At 50.3% G+C, this 20586-nt stretch overlaps 1 protein-coding gene across 2 annotated transcripts in view; it reads left to right on the top strand.

Annotated features, from left to right (window-relative positions):
• LOC140429987 (ufm1-specific protease 2-like) overlaps positions 1 to 19679 on the top strand; it is a 140236-nt gene extending 120557 nt beyond the window's left edge. For both annotated transcript variants that reach the window (XM_072517564.1, XM_072517563.1), the window contains 4 exons: positions 2071 to 2192; positions 16060 to 16127; positions 16880 to 17004; positions 19428 to 19679. In XM_072517564.1, the coding sequence (XP_072373665.1) occupies positions 2071 to 2192; positions 16060 to 16127; positions 16880 to 17004; positions 19428 to 19511 (399 nt within the window). In that variant the 3' untranslated portion in view covers positions 19512 to 19679. The remainder of the gene's footprint in view (positions 1 to 2070; positions 2193 to 16059; positions 16128 to 16879; positions 17005 to 19427) is intronic.
• Positions 19680 to 20586: the final 907 nt, after the last annotated feature.

Here is a 20586-nt window from a genome sequence, read left to right as displayed (position 1 = left end):
CTTGTCCAGAGGCTTGACACCTGGCTGGGACTCAGCTGAGTCCTGAGATCTGGCCGACCTCTGACTGCTATCTCTCGTGGATGTTCTTGCCTGCACCTGATCTGCAACAGCACATGTGAGGTGCTCACCAGATACTGCCCCCAAAGCCTGTCCACTAATGTCGTGCAGCGAGATGTGTCTCTGCGCTGGTGAAAGGTGCGGGTGATAACTGTTCTGCATTCTGGTGATTTCATCGGAGTTCTCCTCCGAGGTGTTTTCTTGGATGGTGGTCAGGATAGGACTCCGAATGGCCCAGCCTCATGAGATGATGATCCTGCAAGACAATGGGCACCTGGTCAGTGAAAGAGAAGGATAATTTTGTGGGACATCATTTGAGACAGATTATCTGGATGAGGGGACAGTACTCGATCCTCACCTCAATGGAACAGGCCGACCTTGCTGTCAATCATTGCTCTCTCTTTAAGCAACTCTGCGACCTCCAGCGCCCTTTCCTCATAAAGGGGTGAGGACTCAAATCTCTGGCATCCCCCCCCCCATCTTTGCCCCACTCCCATCTTCGCCCTTTCCCACTTATTATGGGCTACTTTCCCCTGCAGGTACAAAGGGAGGGCATTGTGAGCCGCATGCTTGATCGGTTAGGAGGGTCTGGAGCAGATGGCATGCGTGGACAATGCACCTAGACATTAAGGGGTTGTGCTGGTGAGTGCCAAGGGGTCCTGATGATGGGAATCGGATGTTGGGAGAGTGCGTAGTGCCAGCCAGTGGATTAGAGAGGGGTTTGGGGATATTGAAGGGTGGCAGGTGGGACTGATGCCAGGAGAGAGGTGGTAGCTTACCCTTGCAGCTCATAGGAGGTCATTCATCTTCTTCCTACATTGGACAGCGGTCCCCAATGTCATGCTCCCTGCACTCCCTGCAGCTGCCACTGTCTCCTAGGTGGCATTGTTCACCCTGCTACTGGTTCTCTAACCCCCTCGGGGGGCAGGGTGTCCCGGCTCTCATCCACTGCGTCGAGAAACATGGCCATGTCGGCATCACCACAATGAGAAGCAGGTCTCCATGCTGCCACCCTCGTGTTTTGGCTGGGAGATGGCGAGCAGCTGAGGCCTGAGTCGGACGAATCAGATGGTGAGGATGCCAGACCTGGTGAGATTCTCTTAGGGACTCGTTTTTTTGCACTAAGTATGGGTGAATACAGGTCACTATCTTGCTGTCACAGTCCGTGCAAAAACCCCATCAAACCCACCCAAAATGACACTTAGGGCTGGATTCTTCCGCCTCATCCGCCGCAAGATCGCCACAGGTGAGACACGGCTAATGGAAAAGTCCATTGACCTTGGGTGGGATTCTCTGGTCGCAAGGAGGGCGGAGCGAAAGGATCTTGCCATGAGTCATTTTTTGGGAACATTGCAAGTGTCATTTTGGGAGAGTTTGGCGGGATATTTCCCACTGGCTTTTGGGAGATATCCAGACCTGGATTCACCCATACCTAGTCATTTTCTGGGCCTTGGGGAGTTTCTCCCCTCTTTAGCTTACACTTAGAAATGTTTCCATCAGTGGGGAGCTAAACTTGCTGACGAGACCTCATCCGGGCATCGTTTAGCATTGGTTTCCATAAACGTGGACCAGACATGATGGCACCTCAGGGGTGGGGGGTCTCACTAGAGACCCCTGGGTGATCGGGGTCAGACAAGGATAGTATGCTGGCACTCCCCCTGGTACCGTGGTTCTCACAGGGTAGCACTGCTTGGGTTCTGGGGACACTGCCAGGGTGCTTGGCTGGCAGTGCTAAGGTGACAGGTTGGCACTGCCAGAGGCCCGGGTGGACCTTGCCCATTTGGGGGAGGTGAGGGGGTGGGGTTCCAGGGGCCACGAGAAGGTTGGGACGGTAAGGTCCAGAAGGTGGGGTGGGGGGTGGTTGCAGAGATCGGGGCTGCACAGATCACTTCCTGACATAAGGAATGAATCCATTTCAAACCATGAATGTGTGTCCCATGCTTTCTGCTAATTTTTATTACGTTTCTTGCAAGAACTGCTACTTTATAATTTGTTTTCTTTTTGCATTTTCAGGCGATGACAAAAGTTGAAGATGAATTTGTCAACATTGCAGGAACAAAAGAGTGGCCTACTGGGGAACAATTTGCATCATTATTAAAGTCTTATCAGATTTCAGCTGTCAACTATGATTTCCGGTAAGAAAAAGGTTCTGGTCGGCTTTTCCTTGTAAGCCAGAGTGCAAATCACTCGAAACTGTTGAAACTTGTGCACAGCTACCTATTCTTGAATTATTTTCCCCAAGGCGAGTCCAACCCACAACGTTCACCAAGGATAGGCGAGGAGACAGGTCCCAAATCCACCCCAGCTAGAATAGGAATTAAACCCCCATTATTGTGGCATCAATCTTATCCTTCCTGCCAACTAACCGCCTATCACCAGAGAGGGTGTGATCCAGAATGGTAGAATGAGGAGTATGCTGGACCAAGAGTTTACTGAATGTGGTCAATTCTGCTACTGCGGATTGTCCACAGTGCCTCATGGGTTTCTGTCTTAACACATGGTCTCCCCTTCCTGCATCCCCATTAAAACTGTACCATTCGTTTCAAATTTCCCCTCCTCATAATGCATAATTCCACCATGTATCACTTCACGTTTCTGGGGCTGGATTCCCTGTGACATCGCACCGAAATCGCGAAAAGTGATCAGCTGCAGAATCGGCTCCGAGGCCGAAACCGGGCTTGACGCCGGTTTCACGGCGATTTTGAATTCTCCGGACCCCCCAACGCGCCGAAATCGCGGCGCCCGCTGCGCGGCCTGGAAGTACAGAAGGTATCTCATTATCTGCCCCGGCCGATTCTCTGGGGGCCTCAGCGATTCTGCACCCCGGATGGGCCGATTTTCCGACTGAGTGCTTCTAACCACCGACAAAAAATCGTAAAGCCGGCGTGCTGGCTGAGACGGCTGCGAGAGGAGGTCGGAGTTGGCGTGGGGGGACTGCGGGCTCCCGTATCGGACACCGGCCGTGCTTTCTGCGAGGGGTGGGGGGCCTGCCAGGGCCGGGGGAGGGGAGGGGAAAGGTGGGGGACAGGCTGAGCGGCCAGGGAGCCCCCGACATGACAGGGTGGTGCCCATGCACCGAGCGCCATTATGGCGGCCATATTGCTGGCCATCCACCCCAGCCCCTGGGTCGTCGCCGAGAAAAAGGCCGCATGGGTGGGTGCTGCCCCCCTCCCCAATCAACCGGCGACACCCACCGGGGGACCACCCAGGGCCACACCGACGGCAGCCCCAGTGAGCGCAGTGCCATCAAACGGTGGCCCTGGCAGCAGGTACGGACGCCAGGACCGGGGGCACCAATGGGGCCGGGGTGTGGGGATGGGGGACATGTGTGGCTGGGGTGCGCAGTGACAACCGGGGTCACCATGTAGCCCATCGCACCTGGTTGTGCACGGGTGTGTGCGTCATGATAACATTTTCTCTCCTCACCCCCTGCAGATTATCATGTTTAGTCACCAACCAGCGATGGCCGCCGTGGCGGGGGCCGCTGCCCTGCATGCAGCCCTGTGGCAGCATCAGCGGGGGCGGCTCAGAGAGGAGGCGGAGGCTGCAGCAGAGGGGCGGGCTGCAGAGGGGCAGGTGGCAGCCGCTCAGGCTGGAGGGCCGCCCGCCCGGCTGGCCGAGGAGGAGGAGGAGGAGGAGGTGGTGGTGGTGCCAAGAAGGCACCGGATGAGGCCCCGCGTGTACCGGCGCCGCATGTCCTTTGAGGACCTCTCGAACTGGGCATGCAGGAGGAGACTGCGGATGAGCAAGGGGACTGTCCGACACATCTGCCACAAGGTGGCATACCTGGCACCGCAGGGGAGTGGGGTGGACACCCGCTTCTGGTGACCGTTAAGGTGACAGTGGCGTTCCACTTTTATGCGACGGGGTCGTTCCAGTCACCAAGTAGGGACCTGTTCGGAATTTCACAAGCATCGGCGCACAGGTGCATCCGTGCCATCACTGGCGCCCTATATGCCCTTGAGGACCGGCACATTCAATACCCTATGGACCGTGCCCACCAGGATGCCTGGGCAGCGGGCTTTGCCGCCGTCGCCGGATGCCCCGTGTCCTGGCGGTCATCGATGGGATGCACATCGCCCTACGGCCACCTGTAGAGGGAGGGGTACCACTCCATGAACGTTCAGGTGGTCTGTGACCACCAGATGAGGATCCTGCACGTCTGTACCCGGTTCCCGGGCAGTGTGCATGACTCCTTCGTGATGGCACAATCTGTGATCCCCGGCAGGTTCGAGGGACACCTCCCCCGGCTGCGCGGCTGGTTGCCGGGGGTTACCCGTTACGGTCGTGGCTGATGATGCTGCAGACCGTCGCAGAGACCCGCTACAATGATGCCCATTGTGCCACCAGGGGTGTGGTGGAGAGGTGCTTCGGTGGAGAGGGGTCCTGAAGATGCATTTCAGGTGCCTGGACCGCTCTGGAGGGCCCCTCCAGTACAAACCAGGAGGGTCGGCTGCATCATGGTGGCCTGCTGCATCCTCCACAATATAGCCCAGCAGAGGGGCGATCAGCTGAAGGAGGATGAGGAGCAAGGGCAGACCTCATCAGATAAGGAGGATGAGGGGGACAATGTGCGGGATATGGGGGCTGGCCAGGCACGGGAGGCCGCACTACGCTATCGCCAGGGCCAGCGAGCACGGGACACATTAGTCGACACAAGTTTCACCAACTAAAGCGGGGGGTTGCTCGGCAGAGGCACGAACACCACAATACCACACCCCTTTACCACCAGACACCGTCACCGACCACCCTCACCTCCCACACCACTGAACCACCCGCATGCACACCCCATCCGTTATATATACCTGCGGCACTACGAGCCTGGCACTGGGTTGGCAGTGACTGCGGGTCTGGTCCATGGGATGGAGGATGATGACAGCCCGCTCTGCGATGAGCTTCGTGCTCCACATCGTGAGGCAATGTCTGACCCATGCCCACAGTAACACCTTCCACCTGGGTGATCCCTGCATGCGAGCTGGCCAGTCCATCTCATGGCCCTGTCAAATCGCTGGGGACAGTGTGATGGGGGCGGTTGGGGGAAGGGGGGGGGCTGCACGGTCCACCCACTGGGCCTCACTCGTCCACCATCCCCCACTCCCACTGACCAGCACTGACCACCCCACCCCGACACCCATCAGACAGAGCACAGAGGCAGCTTTCAGTGGTGTTAACATCGGTATATACAGTCTGCGCCCCAGCCCCTGTAACTAAACAGTGCCCTTCACCCATGCCAACTTAACTGATGCCTAACTTCCTGGCCTTACGGGCCCTAACACTACACCTAGGTGGTTCCCCAGACGGTACAGCAGGAGTGGAGGCGAACTGCTGTGACCCCTGCCCTGCGACAAAGGTTTCCGTTGGCGCATGTCTCCTGGGGCGGACCGGCCTGGATGGGCCCAGCTGTTCCTCGGATGTCCCAGGTGGCGTGGTGCCACCCTGTTCTGCCCGCTGCCCACCAGATACACCAGGGACAGGAGGGGGGGTAGTCTGAGGTGCTGTGCTGTTCCGGGAATCCCCTGCAGGAATCACCGGCACAGGCCCCAACACCTCCTCCTCCCTCGGGGTGCTTCTCCATGGGACAGGGGTGTGAGCAGAGCCAACCACCAAGGACCCCCCAACACCTGGCGCTGCCAGTCCTGGATGCCCGCTCTGGTGTCAACAAGGGCCTGTATGTTAGCAGCCATGGAGCACAGGGAGTGGGCCATCTCCGTCTGGGAGAGCGCTACCTCCCTCTGGGACTGTGCGATGCTGGCCAGCACCTGGGCAGTGGCGCTGATGCTCTCAGCAATGACATGCTGAGACTGGGCCACACTGAGGAGCGCTGCTGCAATCTGCAGGTGGCTCTGGCACATGGTTCCTTGTCAGTGGGCAACCCTGTCCTGGGCCATGGCCCCCTCCTGCACGGAATGCCCCAGGCCTTGTGCACTCTGACCCAAGTCCGACACCGTCGCCCCCATTGCCTCCACTTTGGACGCCACCCGTGCAGTTTTGGCCTGGGTGGCACACATGACCGGCACCATTCTCTGCTCCTGCAGGCGATAGGACTCCTCCACCTGCATCTGCAGGTGCTGGAAGGAAACTGCGTTCTCCTCCTCTTGTCCCTGAGTCTCTGCCTGCACCTGCACTATGGGTGGAAATGGATCTTCCAGGAGCCTGGTACCCGTCTGGGCGGCAGCTGGTTGCTGGGGCCGGGCTGCCCTCTGACCGCCCGGCCCCTCGGCTGCTCCTGCCTCTAGCTGCTGTACCGGAACAACTGTGTGATGCGCACTGTGAGTGTCCCGGAAGCCTCTTCACTAAATTGCCCAACTGAAGTGATAGTCTCTGAGATGGTGGAGGGTGTTGGAGATAGCAGTGACAGAAAGATTGTGTCCTCATCCGACCAGAACTCCTGGGGTCCCCTGCGTAGTGATCTCCTGAGTATTGGTTCCCTGGGTAGTGGTCCCCTGGGTAGTGATCCCCAGGGTATTGGTCCCCTGGATAGTGGTCTGCTGGGTAGTGGTTCCCTGGGCAGTGGTCTGCTGGGTAGTGGTCTCCTGGGTAATGGTCTGCTGCGTAGTGGTTCCCTGGGCAGTGGTCTGCTGGGGAGGGGTCTCCTGGGTAATGGTCTGCTGGGTAGTGGTTCCCTGGGTAGTGGTTCCCTGGGCAGTGGTCTGCTGGGTAGTGGTCTCCTGGGTAGTGGTCTCCTGGGTAGTGGTCTGCTGGGTAGTGGTCTCCTGGGTAATGGTCTGCTGGGTAGTGGTTCCCTGGGTAGTGGTCTGCTCGGGAGTGGTCTCCTGGGTATTGATCTCCTGGGTCAGCTCGGGCAGAGGGCTGGTGTTCTGGCTGCTCTCCCCGTCGCTGCTAGGATTTCTGGGGGGCACCGTTCCTGGCACTGCCTCGGGATGGGGGGCCCCAGATGGGCCGGGACCATCTCTGGCTGGTCTTGTAAGACACGAGACAGCATGTACGGTTAGACAGCGGACGGGGGTGAGGCGTGAGATGGTGAGGGCTGGTGTGAGGGGGGTTAGGGTGTGGGGGTGAGGGTGGGGTGGAATGAGGGGTTGGGGTGTGGGATGTGGGGGTGTGTGTGGGGGGTTGGGGTGTGGGGTGTTGGGGTGGCCACACATCTGTAGTGAGGACCCGCAACCAGGCAGGGGGTCTCATTCCGTGGCGCGCCGCGGACCTCTGCGTCGGTGAACTCCCTCTCCTCCGGCCCGCCGACAATGTCTAGTGCCCTCTGCTCGGGCACAGTGAGGGGACACAGGTTGGATGGTCCCCCTCCAGTCTTCTCCTGCTCCTGGCGGTTGTGCGCAGTCTTGTCCTGGGGGGGTCCGACACATGTAGCCCAGGGTTTGGGTATCTGATGGCATCAGTGGCCAGGGCACATGGTCATTGCGGCTGGCATGGGTGGGTGCTGCCATGTGGGTCAGGATGGGGGTGTGACCGTCGCCCTGGTGGTGGTGGTGGTGGGGGGGTGGGGTGGGGGAAGGTGGGGGGGGGGGGGGAGGTCACATGCGTGTGGGGGGTAGGGTGCTTGGTGCCGGGGCACAGTTCTGGGTACTCACCCTGGCCGCCCTGAGGAGGTCGTGCAGTTTTTTCCTGCACTGGTCTGCAGTCCGGGCCACCTCGCTGATGGCGGCTGCCATCTCTGCCCAGGCACTCTGAACAATGGTGCCTGCTGACCTCCGTCCTGACCCGGGGTACAGCACCAGCCTCCTCTCCTCCACGGAGTCCAGGAGGGTCTCTAGTTCAGCGACCCGGAATGGCGGCGCAACCCTCCTTGCGGCCATCTTGCCTGCGACGCTTGTGCGTGGGAGCGGGAGAATCCTTTATGTGCAGCGGCGGCGTCGCGTCAACGACGGGACGAATCGGCCGCCGGTCCGTTGATATCGTAATGGGTTTCACGATCTGCCCGTGCTAGCCCCTTGGGAGCGGTTGAATCACTGCAGCTGGGGACCGGATGACGCCATCATGAATCTCCACCGTTTTCACAACGGCGTCAACACTCAGTCTCATTTTGGGAGAATCCAGCCCCTTGTATTTCATCCGTGACACGAATAGTTCAATCTTGCCAGAATTCTGCCAGAGATGAGAAACTTCAGTTAGATGAGAGAGGCTAATGAAGCTGGGATCAAAACAGAAATGCTGGAAATACTCAGCATGTCTGGCAGCAACTGTGGAATGTTTCAGCTCCATGGCCTTGCATCAGAACTGGGAAAAGTTAGAAATGTAATAGGTTTTGAGAAAGCGAAAGGCAGAGGGTGGGAAAGAGAACATAAGGGAAGGTCTGCGATAGGATAGAGGGCTGGAGAGGATTCTTGGGGCAAAACCAAAGGGAATGGTAACGGGAGAAGTAAAGAAACAAAAAAGATGTCCAGAGGAGGTGTGAATGGTATGATCGTGAGTCGCTGCTGTCCAAAAGAAAATAAAAGAGGAAAAAATGCAGCAAAAAGAAGGAAACAAGATGTTGAGTTCAGAAAACTGTTAGGTATCCAGATGACCAGGTCACCATCAGGCAGCGTGGAGCACCGGAGATGCGAGTGACAATCTCCCGGGGGTCGAAGTTAAAAGAAGTGTGAGGCTCGGGGTCCTCACTCACCTTCAGGCAGCGGAGAGCATCGGACCACCAAGGGTCAATCTTTAATTTAAAAAAAAAAAATCTTTATTGTCCCAAGTAGGCTTACATTAACACTGCAATGAAGTCACTGTGAAAAGCACCTCGTCGCCACATTCCGGCGCCTGTTCGGGTACACAGAGGGAGAATTCAGAATGTCCAAATTACCACGTCATTCGGGACTTGTGGAAGGATACCGCAGCACCCGGAGGAAACCCACGCAGACACGGGGAGAGCATGCAGACTCCGCACAGACACTGACCCAAGCCGGGAATCGAACCCGGGGCCCTGGCACTGTGAAGCAACAGTGCTAACCACTGTGCTACCGTTCCTCCCACGGCACGTAGAAGTGGAGCGTGAGGACCCTCGGGTCCCCCACTCGCCTTCAGGCAGTGGAGAGCTCCCGACCTGCGGCCACTGTTGAGACAGTGCACTGAGTTTGAAAAATCCAGGAGTGAGGTTACAGGAAAGCGGCAAGCTGGTTGGTTGGTGAGTAACTGATATTAGGGACCGTCTTTAAATAGCTGAAACTTAAATAACTGAATAAGGTAACAGTTAGGCAACAAACCTGGGAGGGTAAAGGAGTAAAGAAAAAGTGAATCTAAGAGCAGAACCAAGTGGGTAAAAGATTGCAAGAAAGAGCGGATTACAAGTTTACACCTGCTAAGGAAACCTACAGTTGGTTAGGTACTTACTACTATTGTTTATAACTCTTAAGATATCATTCTGTGATTTATTGTTTGTAAGAAAAAATTCTCTAATAATATAATATTGTTTGATATTAAAAGGATTAATTTAACTTGACAGGCGAGCTCCAAGGTCTGCTCTTCTTGCTCCATATGGGAGAACAGGAATGTTTCCAGTTCTCTGGACTAGCATGTGTCTCCTGCTGCAGCTCCTGGAAGCCCAAGTTTCGGAGCTGGGGTGGAATCTGGGAAGATTGTGGAGCATCCACGAGGCGGAGAGAATTGCGGATAGCACTTATAGAGATATGGTCACACTGCAGGCTCAGACTCCATCAGCAGGAAGGACCATCAGAGAGCAAGAGGACGAGGCAGGCAGTGCAGGAATCTCCTGTGGTCATTCCCCTGCAAAACAGATATACCATTTTGGCTACTGTTTGGGGGGAATGGCCTCTCAGGGGATAACAGCAGGAGCCAAATTTGTAACACCACAGATGGCTCTGCTGCACAGGGGAAGTGCAAAAAGCATGGAATTCAATAGTCAAAGGAGATTCAATTGTGAGGGGAATAGATAGATGTTTCTGTGGCCGCAAAAGAGACTCCAGGATGGTATATTGCCTCCCTGGTGCTAGGGTCAAGAATGTCTCAGAGTGGTTCCAGGATATTCTGAAGGGGGAGGGTGAACAATCAGTTGTTGTGGTACACATTGGTACAAACGACTAGGTTTAACAAAGGGATAAGGTCCTAAAAGTAGAAAAAGGAGCCAGGAAGCAAGATGAAAAGTATGACCTCAAAGGTATTTACCTCAGGATTGCTACCAGTGCCACATGCTAGTCAGAGAGAAACAGCAGAATATATAGGATGTATAACGTGTCTGAAAAGATGGTGTGAAGAGGAGGGTTTCAGGTTCCTGGGGCATTGGGACCGGTTCTGGGGGAATTGGTACCTGTACCAACTGGACGGGTTACACTTGGGCAGGACCAGGCCTGATGTCTTTCGGGGAGTACTTGCTAGAGTGGTTGGGGAGGGTTTAAACTAATATGGCAGGGGGATGGGAACCTATGTAAGGATTCAGGGCAGGGGGAATCAAGAATAAGAGAAAAAGTCAGCAAGGAGAATAAGGAAAGTGATAGGCAGAGAAATCAAGGGCCAGAATCTGAAAAGGTCACAATAAAAAACAATAGGAACTTGACAAGAAATGTTAAGATTTTGTACTTGAACGCTCAGAGCATTCAAAATAAAATGGATTAATAGTTGCGCAGATAGCTGTAAAGGGGTATAATATAGTTGGGATTTCAAAGATCTGGCACCAATGTGACCAAGGATGGGAACTAAACATTGAGGGCTATTCGGTTTTTAGGAAAGACAGACAGAAAGAAAAAGATGGTGGAGTAAAGAAAATATTGAGGAAACGATATGTGCACAGATGATGTGGGATCTGTATGGGTTGATTTAAGAAACACCAAGGGGCATAAAATCATTCATGCGGGTTGTATACAGACCACCAAACAGAAGTGGTAATGTTGCGACTAGCATCAGAGATAAACGTGATAAAGGAACATCTGTGATTATAGGTGAATTTAATCTGCAAATAGATTGGGTGAATCAAATTAGTCATAGTACAATAGAGGAGGAATTCCTGGAGGACATATGGGATGGTTTCTGAACCAAAACGTTGAGGAACCAACAAGGGAACATGCCAAAAGGAAATGCTGGAAAATCTCAGCAGGTCTGGCAGCATCTGTAGATGCAGATATGTAGCTACAGATTCTGTCAGACCTGCTGAGATTTTCCAGCAGTTTCTTTTTGGTTTCAGATTCCAGCATCCGCAGTAATTTGCTTTTATCCAAGGGAACAGGCCACCTTGTACTGTGTATTGTACAATTAGTTTATTGTGTAATTAGGACTAGCCGAGGTTTAAAAAGAGCGGGAGATGAGAGTCAGAGCCGAGGTTTAAAAAGAGCGGGCGCTGAGTGGACATTGCCCTTGGATGTGCCTCGTCATGCCCCGCCGGCTGGTGGCACCCAGTTGTGGGTGAGGATGGGGTTTGGTGGGGTGGAGGGAGGGGTTGGAGTAGTGCGGAGGGGGGGTTGGGTAGGTGCACCCAAATTGTTTATCTTTCACGCTCTCCCGATCTTTATACCAAAAGCCTTTTTTCGGAAAGTGGACACGATCATTTCTGACTTTGTATGGGCGGGGAAGGTGCCAAGGTTGGGGAGGACCCTGCTACAAAGGCAGAGGCAGTAGGGAGGGGTTGGCATTGCCGAACTTGCTTCATTATTATTGGGTGGCGAATGTGGACAAGTTGCGGCGGTGGTGGGAAGGAGAAGGGGTAGAGTGGGTTAGGATGGAGGAGGAATCTTGTAAGAGGTCTAGTTTGAGGGGTATGGTGATGGCAGCGTTGCCAATGGCTCCGAGTAGGAATTCAAGGAGTCTGATGGTGCAATCCACAGTGAAGATATGGAATTAGTTGAGGAGGCATTTTAGGGTGGAACGGATATTGGTGTTAATGCCGCTGTGCGAGAATCATGGGTTTGACCCGGGCGGGATGGATAGTGTTTACAGGAGGTGGAAGGAAGTGCGGCTGGTCAAGGTGAGTGATCTGTATGTGGAGGAAGGGTTCACCAGTCTGGAGGAGCTGAGGGAGAGGGTAGAGCTGCCGAGGGGGAGTGAGTTCGGGTATCTGCAGGTTAGGGACTTTGCGCGAAAGGTCTGGAGGGGGTTCCCGAGGTTGCCGGGAATCATCCTGCTGGAGCGACTGCTGCTTCCGGATGTGGAAGGGGAGGAAAGAATTTGGGATATTTACAAGTGGCTGGGGGAGCAGGGAGGCAAGTGGGTGGTGATAATCAAGGAGAAATGGGAAGTGGATTTGGGAGGGGAGATCAATTGGGGAGTGTGGAGTGAGGCACTGCGTAGGGTAAATGGGACCTCCACTTGTGCAAGGATGAGCCTGATACAGTTTAAGGTGGTGCACAGGGTGCATATGAGTGGGTTCTTTCAGGGGGTAGCAGATGATTGTGAGAGGTGTGGGCAGGGGTCAGCAATTAGGGGATTTGGATAACATGCCCATTGAGTGTCACATTGACAATAAATTCCTGTGGGAAAATGTGCACTCTACAAAAAGTGTCAATGAGAAAAGGTTAAGGATAGACATCGCAAGTTTGAAGCAGATATTGGACGGAGGGGAGATAGCAAAAATTAAATGGGTCGACAGTAACTATCAATTGTCCGGCTGTTTTACGAAAAGAGGGGCTAGTTCACAGAAACGTTTGGATATTGTTAATGAAGGGCACCTGTTTCTGTGACATTGTTTTTTTTCCTTCCAACACTGAAAAAAAAGGGGGGGAAATTGCGTGTGTTTGGAGTTTCTTGTAATTTTGTTTTCACCAATTTTTTTTTTTCTCCAAGGAAGGGGAGACTGTTAAGGAATGGGTTAAGAGACATTCCAATTAAATGTCTCATTTATGTTAAGTATCCAGTAATTGACACTGATATGTAAAGAAGCATCAGGTGGTCTTTTGGGGCATGTGATGTGATGGTAGAGTTTTGTACAGGGTTGTGTTAAAGGCAAATAAAGATGCTTGTGAGAAGGGGCAGAACTTTTAACTCTTTATACAACAGCAGCTAAATGGCTAACACTTCAGGGGGGTTTGAGGAAAGGTGGGGGGTGTTTGTGACCGTGTTTGAGGGGCTGATCGTCGCAGGGGAGGGGGGTGTGTGAAAAAGGGGAAAAATCTGTACAGACTGTATAGTTGATTGTTGGGAAGTATGTTTCCCGGGGTGTTTATTTGCTGTAACCTGTTTTGATACATGTTTGTAATTAAATACATTTAAACAAAAGAAATTCAAGGTCACCATGATCTCTTCAAATGCAGACAAAAGAGCCAGGCTTGTCGGCAGCAGGAGGTGACTCAAGGCACAATATTGGCTATTCATAATCCAGAGAAATGTTCTAAGGCTTATTTGTAGGCTGCCAATAACAAGACCCAACACACTAACCAGGCAGAGGCCGGGGATTGCCCTATCTTCTTTAAAAAGGCCCAATAAAGGCTTGTGGTCTGTCACTGTCACAAAATACCTGCCATAGGCGCACTGATGACATTTCTATACGCCAAATATGGCCGTCAAGCCTTTCTTCTCAATCTGTGAGTAGCACCACTCTGCATCTGAAAGAATCCAGGATGCATAGAGCATAAGTCTTTCTGGGCCATCTTCCCAACGATGCGAGAGTGCCGCCCTGACTCCATAAGGAGAGGCGTCACACGTTGTTAATAGCTCCTTCTTGGGATCGTAATGAGCCAGTAAATAAGATGATAGTCGCTGCTGTTTTACTCTTTCAAGGGCCTCTTCTTGTGGCGCCTCCCAAGACCATTTCTGGTATTTCTTCAATAGCAGATATAATGCCAACTGCAAGGATGCCAAGTTTGGGATGAGCTTCCCATATTAATTGACTAGTCCCAGGAAAGATTTCAATTATGTGGCATCTCATCGGCTAGGCCTTTCCCTCATGTCTTTGACATTGCCTTCCATGGAGTGTAGGCCTTTTTTGTAACCCAGTATCCTAGGTTGGTTACTTCACTTGCCTGGAAAAGAAATCGCTGCAAGACTTCACTTAGGTTTGCTAGGTGCTCCTGCTCTGTAGTCCCTGTAATCAGAACGTCATCTTTGTACCTTGGGTAATCCCTAGAGCATGGTGCATGTCGATGAGCCACCAAAGGGTAGGTGTGTATACTCGTACAGGCCCTTATGGGTGTTAATCGTGATATATTTATGGGAGGCTTTTTCAAGTTCGAGCTGGAGGTAGGTGAGGGTCATGTCTAGTTTTGTGAAAGTCTGGCCATCTGCTATTTTGTCGTATAAGTCCTCTATACATGGCATGGGGTTTCTGTCCAATTTTGAGACCCGGTTAACTGTGAATTAATAATACCCACACAAGCGGACCAATTTATCGGTTTGAGGATGGAAATGACGGGTGCGGCCCACTCGGCAAATTGCACGGGTTTTATTATTCCTAAACCCTCCAGACACCCAAGCGTAGTTCCTACTTTCTCTAGCAGCATGTATGGAACCGAACCGTTCATGCCCTGAAGTATTTTGATGTGGAGATGCCGGCGTTGGACTGGGGTGAGCACAGTAAGAAGTTTTACAACACCAGGTTAAAGTCCAACAGGTTTGTTTCGATGTGACATCGAAACAAACCTGTTGGACTTTAACCTGGTGTTGTAAAACTTCTTACTGAAGTACTTTGGCATGGCATTAGGATAAAAATAGATTCTATCTCTGATTCCTTTTACATTTCAAAGCCCCTCTTGGAAAACTTCAGGGTGTTTACTAATAATTTTGTAAAGTCCTCCAATGCCCTATCTGAAAATTTCCAGCCAATCTAGTCCGATCTGCTGGCGTCAACCTCTGCCCATAAGACGTGGTCCCTGACCTCGCACAGCAATGAGTAGCAGTTTGGGTGACTGTTCCATAAAGGTTTTCCGTGTAGGTGGCTAATCTAGCTCCACTGTCCCCTGTGTTTGTCCGTCTGCAGTGCTTACAGTAGTCCATTAGCTGGCAATTGCATCCCTCCGGAGTGCTTTCTCTGGCATACTTCGGGTTATCATGTGGTTTCCTCAACTGATGGGGAGACCCTGTGAATATTTGATTAGGCAATCGGCAACTCCCATAGGTTCCTTCATCTGAGGTATGGGCTTTTTTGTGTGAGGCCCTCCCCTCAATCTGAGGACGCTACTGTCCAATGCCCCCTTTAATTTCTGAGCCCCTTTCTCTGCATTCTTCAGAGACAGGGCAATCTCAATGGCCTTTCTCAGAAGTAGATCAGGCTCCACCAGTAACTTCTTTTGAGTACTATCATTATTTATTCCACACATCAATCTATCGCATAGCATCTTGGACAGGAATACACCAATTTTGTAGTATTCTACCAATTTCTGCAACCTACTGATGAATTCCATGACAGGTTCCCCTGGGTGCCCCCTGCCATATTAAAACGGCATCTTGGAGGATGATTGATGACTTCGGGTCATAATGATTTTGCACTAAGTCTATGAGCTCATCAAAAGATTTTGAGTCGGGGCCTCTGGGTAAGTTAAGTTTTTTATTCTGCTGAATTTTGGGGTCCCGCAAGCTGTCAGGAGGATTGCTTTCTGCTTCTCATCTCCCACAATGTTACTAGCCCAAAAGAAATAACGCATGTGCTCTGCATATTGGGCCAAAGCTTCTCCGTTAATATCAAAAGGCTCGCGTTTACCGATAATAATAATATAATAATGATCTTTATTGTCACAAGTAGGCTTACATTAACACTGCAATGAAGTTACTGTGAAAAGCCCCTAGTCGCCACATTCCAGCGCCTGTTCGGATACACAGAGGGAGAATTCAGAATGTCCAAATTACTTTACGTGACTTGTGGGAGGAAACTGGAGCACCCGGAGGAAACCCACGCAGACACGGGGAGAACTTTCAGACTCCGCACAGTGACCCAAGCCGGTAAAAGGGTGATCAAGTGAGGCTAATAAGAACAGAAGAGCTTTCAGCCTCTCTTCTGCCTCATTTGATGACCTTGACTCCCCAAACTCTAATCTCTCATTCTGTCCCTCCCAATAGGCACTTTCTCCCAGCTCCCAAGTTGAGATCTGTCACTTCATCCCTCCCAACTGTTGCTCTTTACCCAAAATAATAAAGACTAGAAAGCAAATTAAATACTTTTGATTTTTACAGGACAAGTGGTGAGCAACCAATGCATATTAGTGCTCATTTCGAAGAACAAGGAAGTCCAGTTATGATTTGTAAGTTGGTGATTTCATTATTTATTTTTCTTTAACTTCTAAACATTTTTTTGCATGAAACTGTTTTGATAAACTGTGCAATTTGAGGAAGTTATTTTATTATGTGCTATATAAATTGAATAAATTTCAAATGACTCTTCACATAAAAATAACCAGTAGTTGCTTTAGAGAATCAGTGAATTTCGACACTTTTCTAATAGTGATGTTCAGTCACCTCAAAAATAGGAACCAATCTTTTATTTAATCTTTATTATTATTGTCACAAGTAGCTTACATTAACACTACAATGAAGTTACTGTGAAAATACCCTAGTTGCCACACTCCGGTGTCTGTGCGAGTATACTGAGGGAGAATTCAGAATGTCCAATTCATCTAGCAGCACGTCTTTCGGGACTTGTGGGAGGAAACCGGAGCACCCGAAGGAAACCCAAGCAGACACGGGGAGAATGTGCAGACTCCGCACAGATAGTGACCCAAACCAGGAATCGAACCTGGGACCCTGCCGCTGTGAAGCAACAGTGCTAACCACTGTGCTACCGTGCCAACCTTGATATAAAAAAGACAAGTGTTTTGAAGAAAATTCAAAGTACTAGCTTATGATTAATTTTAGTATGAGTTTTGAAAGTTAAGTTTATTACCAAACTGCAGAAAGCATGTTGAACCTCATGATGTGATTTGGTGAAATTTATATGTTGATTCCTTAACTACTGATATTCTTACTTTTTCTTGATGCTGTTACTGAATGAAAACAGTTTCTGAACCTAAGGCATACATATTGCTGGGGATTGCAGTGAATGACGACCCAAATGCCACAAAACTCCTTGTCTTAGACACAATGTACACAGGAAATGATGAGGTGGCCAATGTAATTGAAAAGGTATGTGTTGGAAAAGGATAAACCAGTACAAATTATTTTACTAATTGTATATGAATTTATATGTCTGGCCCAGTTCAGTTTCTGGTCAATGGCTTTCCCACTGAAATCAAATTATGATTTTTGTTGTTGTCATAGTTTGTTCGATGTGAGCATCGCTGGGAAGACCGGCATTTACTGCCAATCCATAATTGTCCTTGAGAAGATGGTGGTGTGTCACCTTATTGAATTGCAACTTTTCTGTTTCAGTTTGACACAATTAAGTGGTTTGCCAGGACATTTCAGAGGGCAGTAAAGAGTCAACAGCATTGCTGTGTTTAAAAACACATATAAAGACCAGACCAGAACAGCCAGATTTCCTTTCCTGAAGGTTATGAGTGACCAGATGGGTTTTTACAAACATTTGGTAGTTTCATCGTTATTACTGAAATTCGCAGTTAGGCAGAAAGGGAATCGTGGACACCAGAGTGAGGTGCAGATTGAGTAAGGAGTTGGGAATTTGGTTCAGATTGTAATTTGAGACAGAGGGGCAAAGATGTGCTTTTTTTTCTACTTGTTTCCGTCTCCAGACGTTGGTGACTTTCCTTCCTTGTTTCCAAGCTAATTGAGCGCAATTTTCTATTACTCTATCTGTATAAAAGTTTTAACTAATTGATCAATTTGTTAATCAAGGTAGTGTCCTAGGCCCAACCATCTTAAACTGCTTCATCAATGAACTTCCTTCCATCCTAAACTGAGAAGTGGGGATTTTCACTGATCATTATACTGTATTCAGCACCATTTGTTACTCTTCAGGTACTGAAGCAGTCCATGCCCAAATACAGCCAGACCTGGACAATATCCAGGATTGGCCTGACAAGGCATGTAACATATGTGCCTCACAAGTGCCAGGTAATGAGTTTCTCCAACAAGAGAGAATCCACCATTGACATTCCATCCCTGAATCTCCCTCCGATCAACATCCTAGGGGTTACCATTGACCAGAAACTGAATTGGACCAGCCATATAAATACTGAGGCTACAAGAGCAGATTAAAGGTCAAGAATTCTGCAGTGGATAACTCATGTCCTGACTTCCCAAATTCTGTCCACAATCTACAAGGCACAAGTCAGGTGTGTGATGGAATACTCTTCACGTGCCTGGATGAGCGCAGCTCCAACAACACCCATAAACCTCAACACCATCCAGGACAAAACAACACGCTTGATTGGTACACCATCAACAAACATTCACTTCCCATCACTGGCGCACAAAGGCAGCATCTACAAGGTTACTGCAGGAACTCGCAAAGCTTTCTTAAACAGCGCCTTCTAAAGCAACAACCACTACCATCTAGAAGGGAAAGGGCAATTCACACATGCGAACACCACCACCCAGAAGTGCTCCTCCAAGTCACCCACCTTCCTGGCTTGGAATTGATGACAAATCCTCAGAATTTGTTTTAGATGGCATCTGTCACTTGGTTTCAGAGTGTGGTGTATTTGACCAGAGTTCGCTTATTGTTTACATGGTCTGTGTACTGACCAAGAACATTAGAGTATGAGATAGATTTTGTAACTTGTGTTACTCTTACAACTCTTTATATATCTGTAAAGGGATAGTTGGGGTGAAGGAGTCATGTAAAATAGTTCATCTTCTTTTGTTTTGAGGAGAAGGACTGCAAGCTGGAAAGACGAACTGTCATGTCACCATGGTGAAGGATTTCATTCAAGTGAGGGAGTAAAGAGGAATATGGTAGTTAAAGGAGACAGCATAATCAGGGGATAGATACTGTTCTCAGCAATTAAGAGTGTGAGTCCAGGCAGCTCTGTTGCCTGTCTGGTGCCAAGGTTAAGGACATCTGTTCAGGGCTGAGATGAATTTGCAGTGGAAGGGGGCAGGATCCAATGGTTGTAGTCCCGAAAGATACAAACTTATTGTTTTGTCTGTTGCAGTATTACTGCTAAAGAGCTATTCAGAATTTAGCCTGAGGAGCCTTTAAGTCTTCATGATACGAGACTCATTTACCTGAAGTAACATCATTATTGCCATTTTGGATATTAGTTATGAAAATCTTTCCCACTGTTCTCAGGATCTGTTTGCCAACTAACTCATGTATTTTCCAGCAGAATTGCTGAGTGAGCAGAGTTCAAGAAAAGGCTTTTGGCCTAGTCTTTATTCACATTTCCGTGCACATGTTTCTTTAGTTATGACATGTCGAGTGTTGTGTGCCTGGGGGATTTGAAAAAAAAAAAATAAGTAGGTGTAAATCAATTATGCAGCAGCCTTTTCACAGCCTCCTCCATGGAGTTAATCCCCTTCCCACCCTCAAGCATCCTTTTTCCTGGCTCCGCATTTAAAGTTGTTTATCTTGAACATCGATAGGATGATTCTATGGCTAGAATTCACATTTGCTTTAAGTATCCATTTTACCTTGTGTATTTCAGGTTGTCAGTTGGAAAGGAGGAGAATTCTGGGACGAAATGGAGGTTTATGGTCTATGCCAGCCTCAGCGGCCAGAGGGTGTATAAAGCTACCATTACCTGAGTTCATATGCTTCAGGGAGCTGCAGTTGGAAAAGGAACATAATTTGCAGATGCACAGGACTCTGACAATCTTTGTGTACTTCAAACCAAACAAGATCTTGAGTGTTGAGTACATGTGCTTCACATACCACAATAAAACAGCAGCTAACTATATCTTCACTGTTTTATTGCTTCATATGCAGGACAGGTGATCACAGAAGCTCATTGAAGAGCAGTTGATTGACTTTCATTGTGCATATTTAATAATTACTGGAAGTGTTTAGCAATCTATCTGATTTTTTAATAACCTTAAATCCATGAATGGAATCAAAGAAAATGCAGTGCTGGAGGCAGCCGAAGCGGCCAGGCGCCGGAGAAGCCGGGAACAGCGCGACGTACAATGGAGGCGTCAAACCATGTGCAGGAGGCCACCGCACACCCTGAAGATCTGGCCACCTATCAGGTCGAGGAGGAACCCAGAGGTGGACACCAGTGATGGCCCAAGGTGTACAGGCATCATTGGTCTTTGGAGATGACGGACATCATGTGCCGCAGGAATCATAAAATCCATACAGTGCAGAAGGAGGCCAATCACACATCGGGTCTGCACTGGCCGTCTTAAAGAGCACTTCACCCTATCCCCACAACCCCTTAACCTAGAGAAGACCCAGAGAAATGGGTGACCACCAGAAAGGGCAGGCAGTCAGTGCAGGAATCCCCTGTGGTTGTCCCCCTCTCAAACAGGTATACCCCTTTGGATACTGTCGGGGGGGATAGCCTATCAGGGGAAAACAGCAGCAGCCAGAGCAATGGCACCACGGCTGGCTCTGATGTTCAGAAGGCAGGGTCAAAGCGCAGAAGAGCAATAGTAATAGGGGACTCGAAAGTCAGGGGAACAGATAGGCGCTTCTGTGGACGTGAAAGAGACTCCAGGATGGTATGTTGCCTCCCTGGTGCCAGGGTCCAGGATGTCTCCGAATGGGTAGAGGGCATCCTGAAGGGGGAGGGCAAACAGGCAGAGGTCGTTGTACATATTGGTACTAACGACATAGGCAGGAAGGGGCATGAGGTCCTGCAGCAG

This window comes from Scyliorhinus torazame, chromosome 9 (assembly GCF_047496885.1).
Source record: "Scyliorhinus torazame isolate Kashiwa2021f chromosome 9, sScyTor2.1, whole genome shotgun sequence".
In the NCBI taxonomy this organism is placed as follows: domain Eukaryota; kingdom Metazoa; phylum Chordata; class Chondrichthyes; order Carcharhiniformes; family Scyliorhinidae; genus Scyliorhinus; species Scyliorhinus torazame.
The sequence above is the reverse complement of the archived record's forward strand: the minus strand, read 5'-3'. Positions and strand labels throughout refer to the sequence as shown.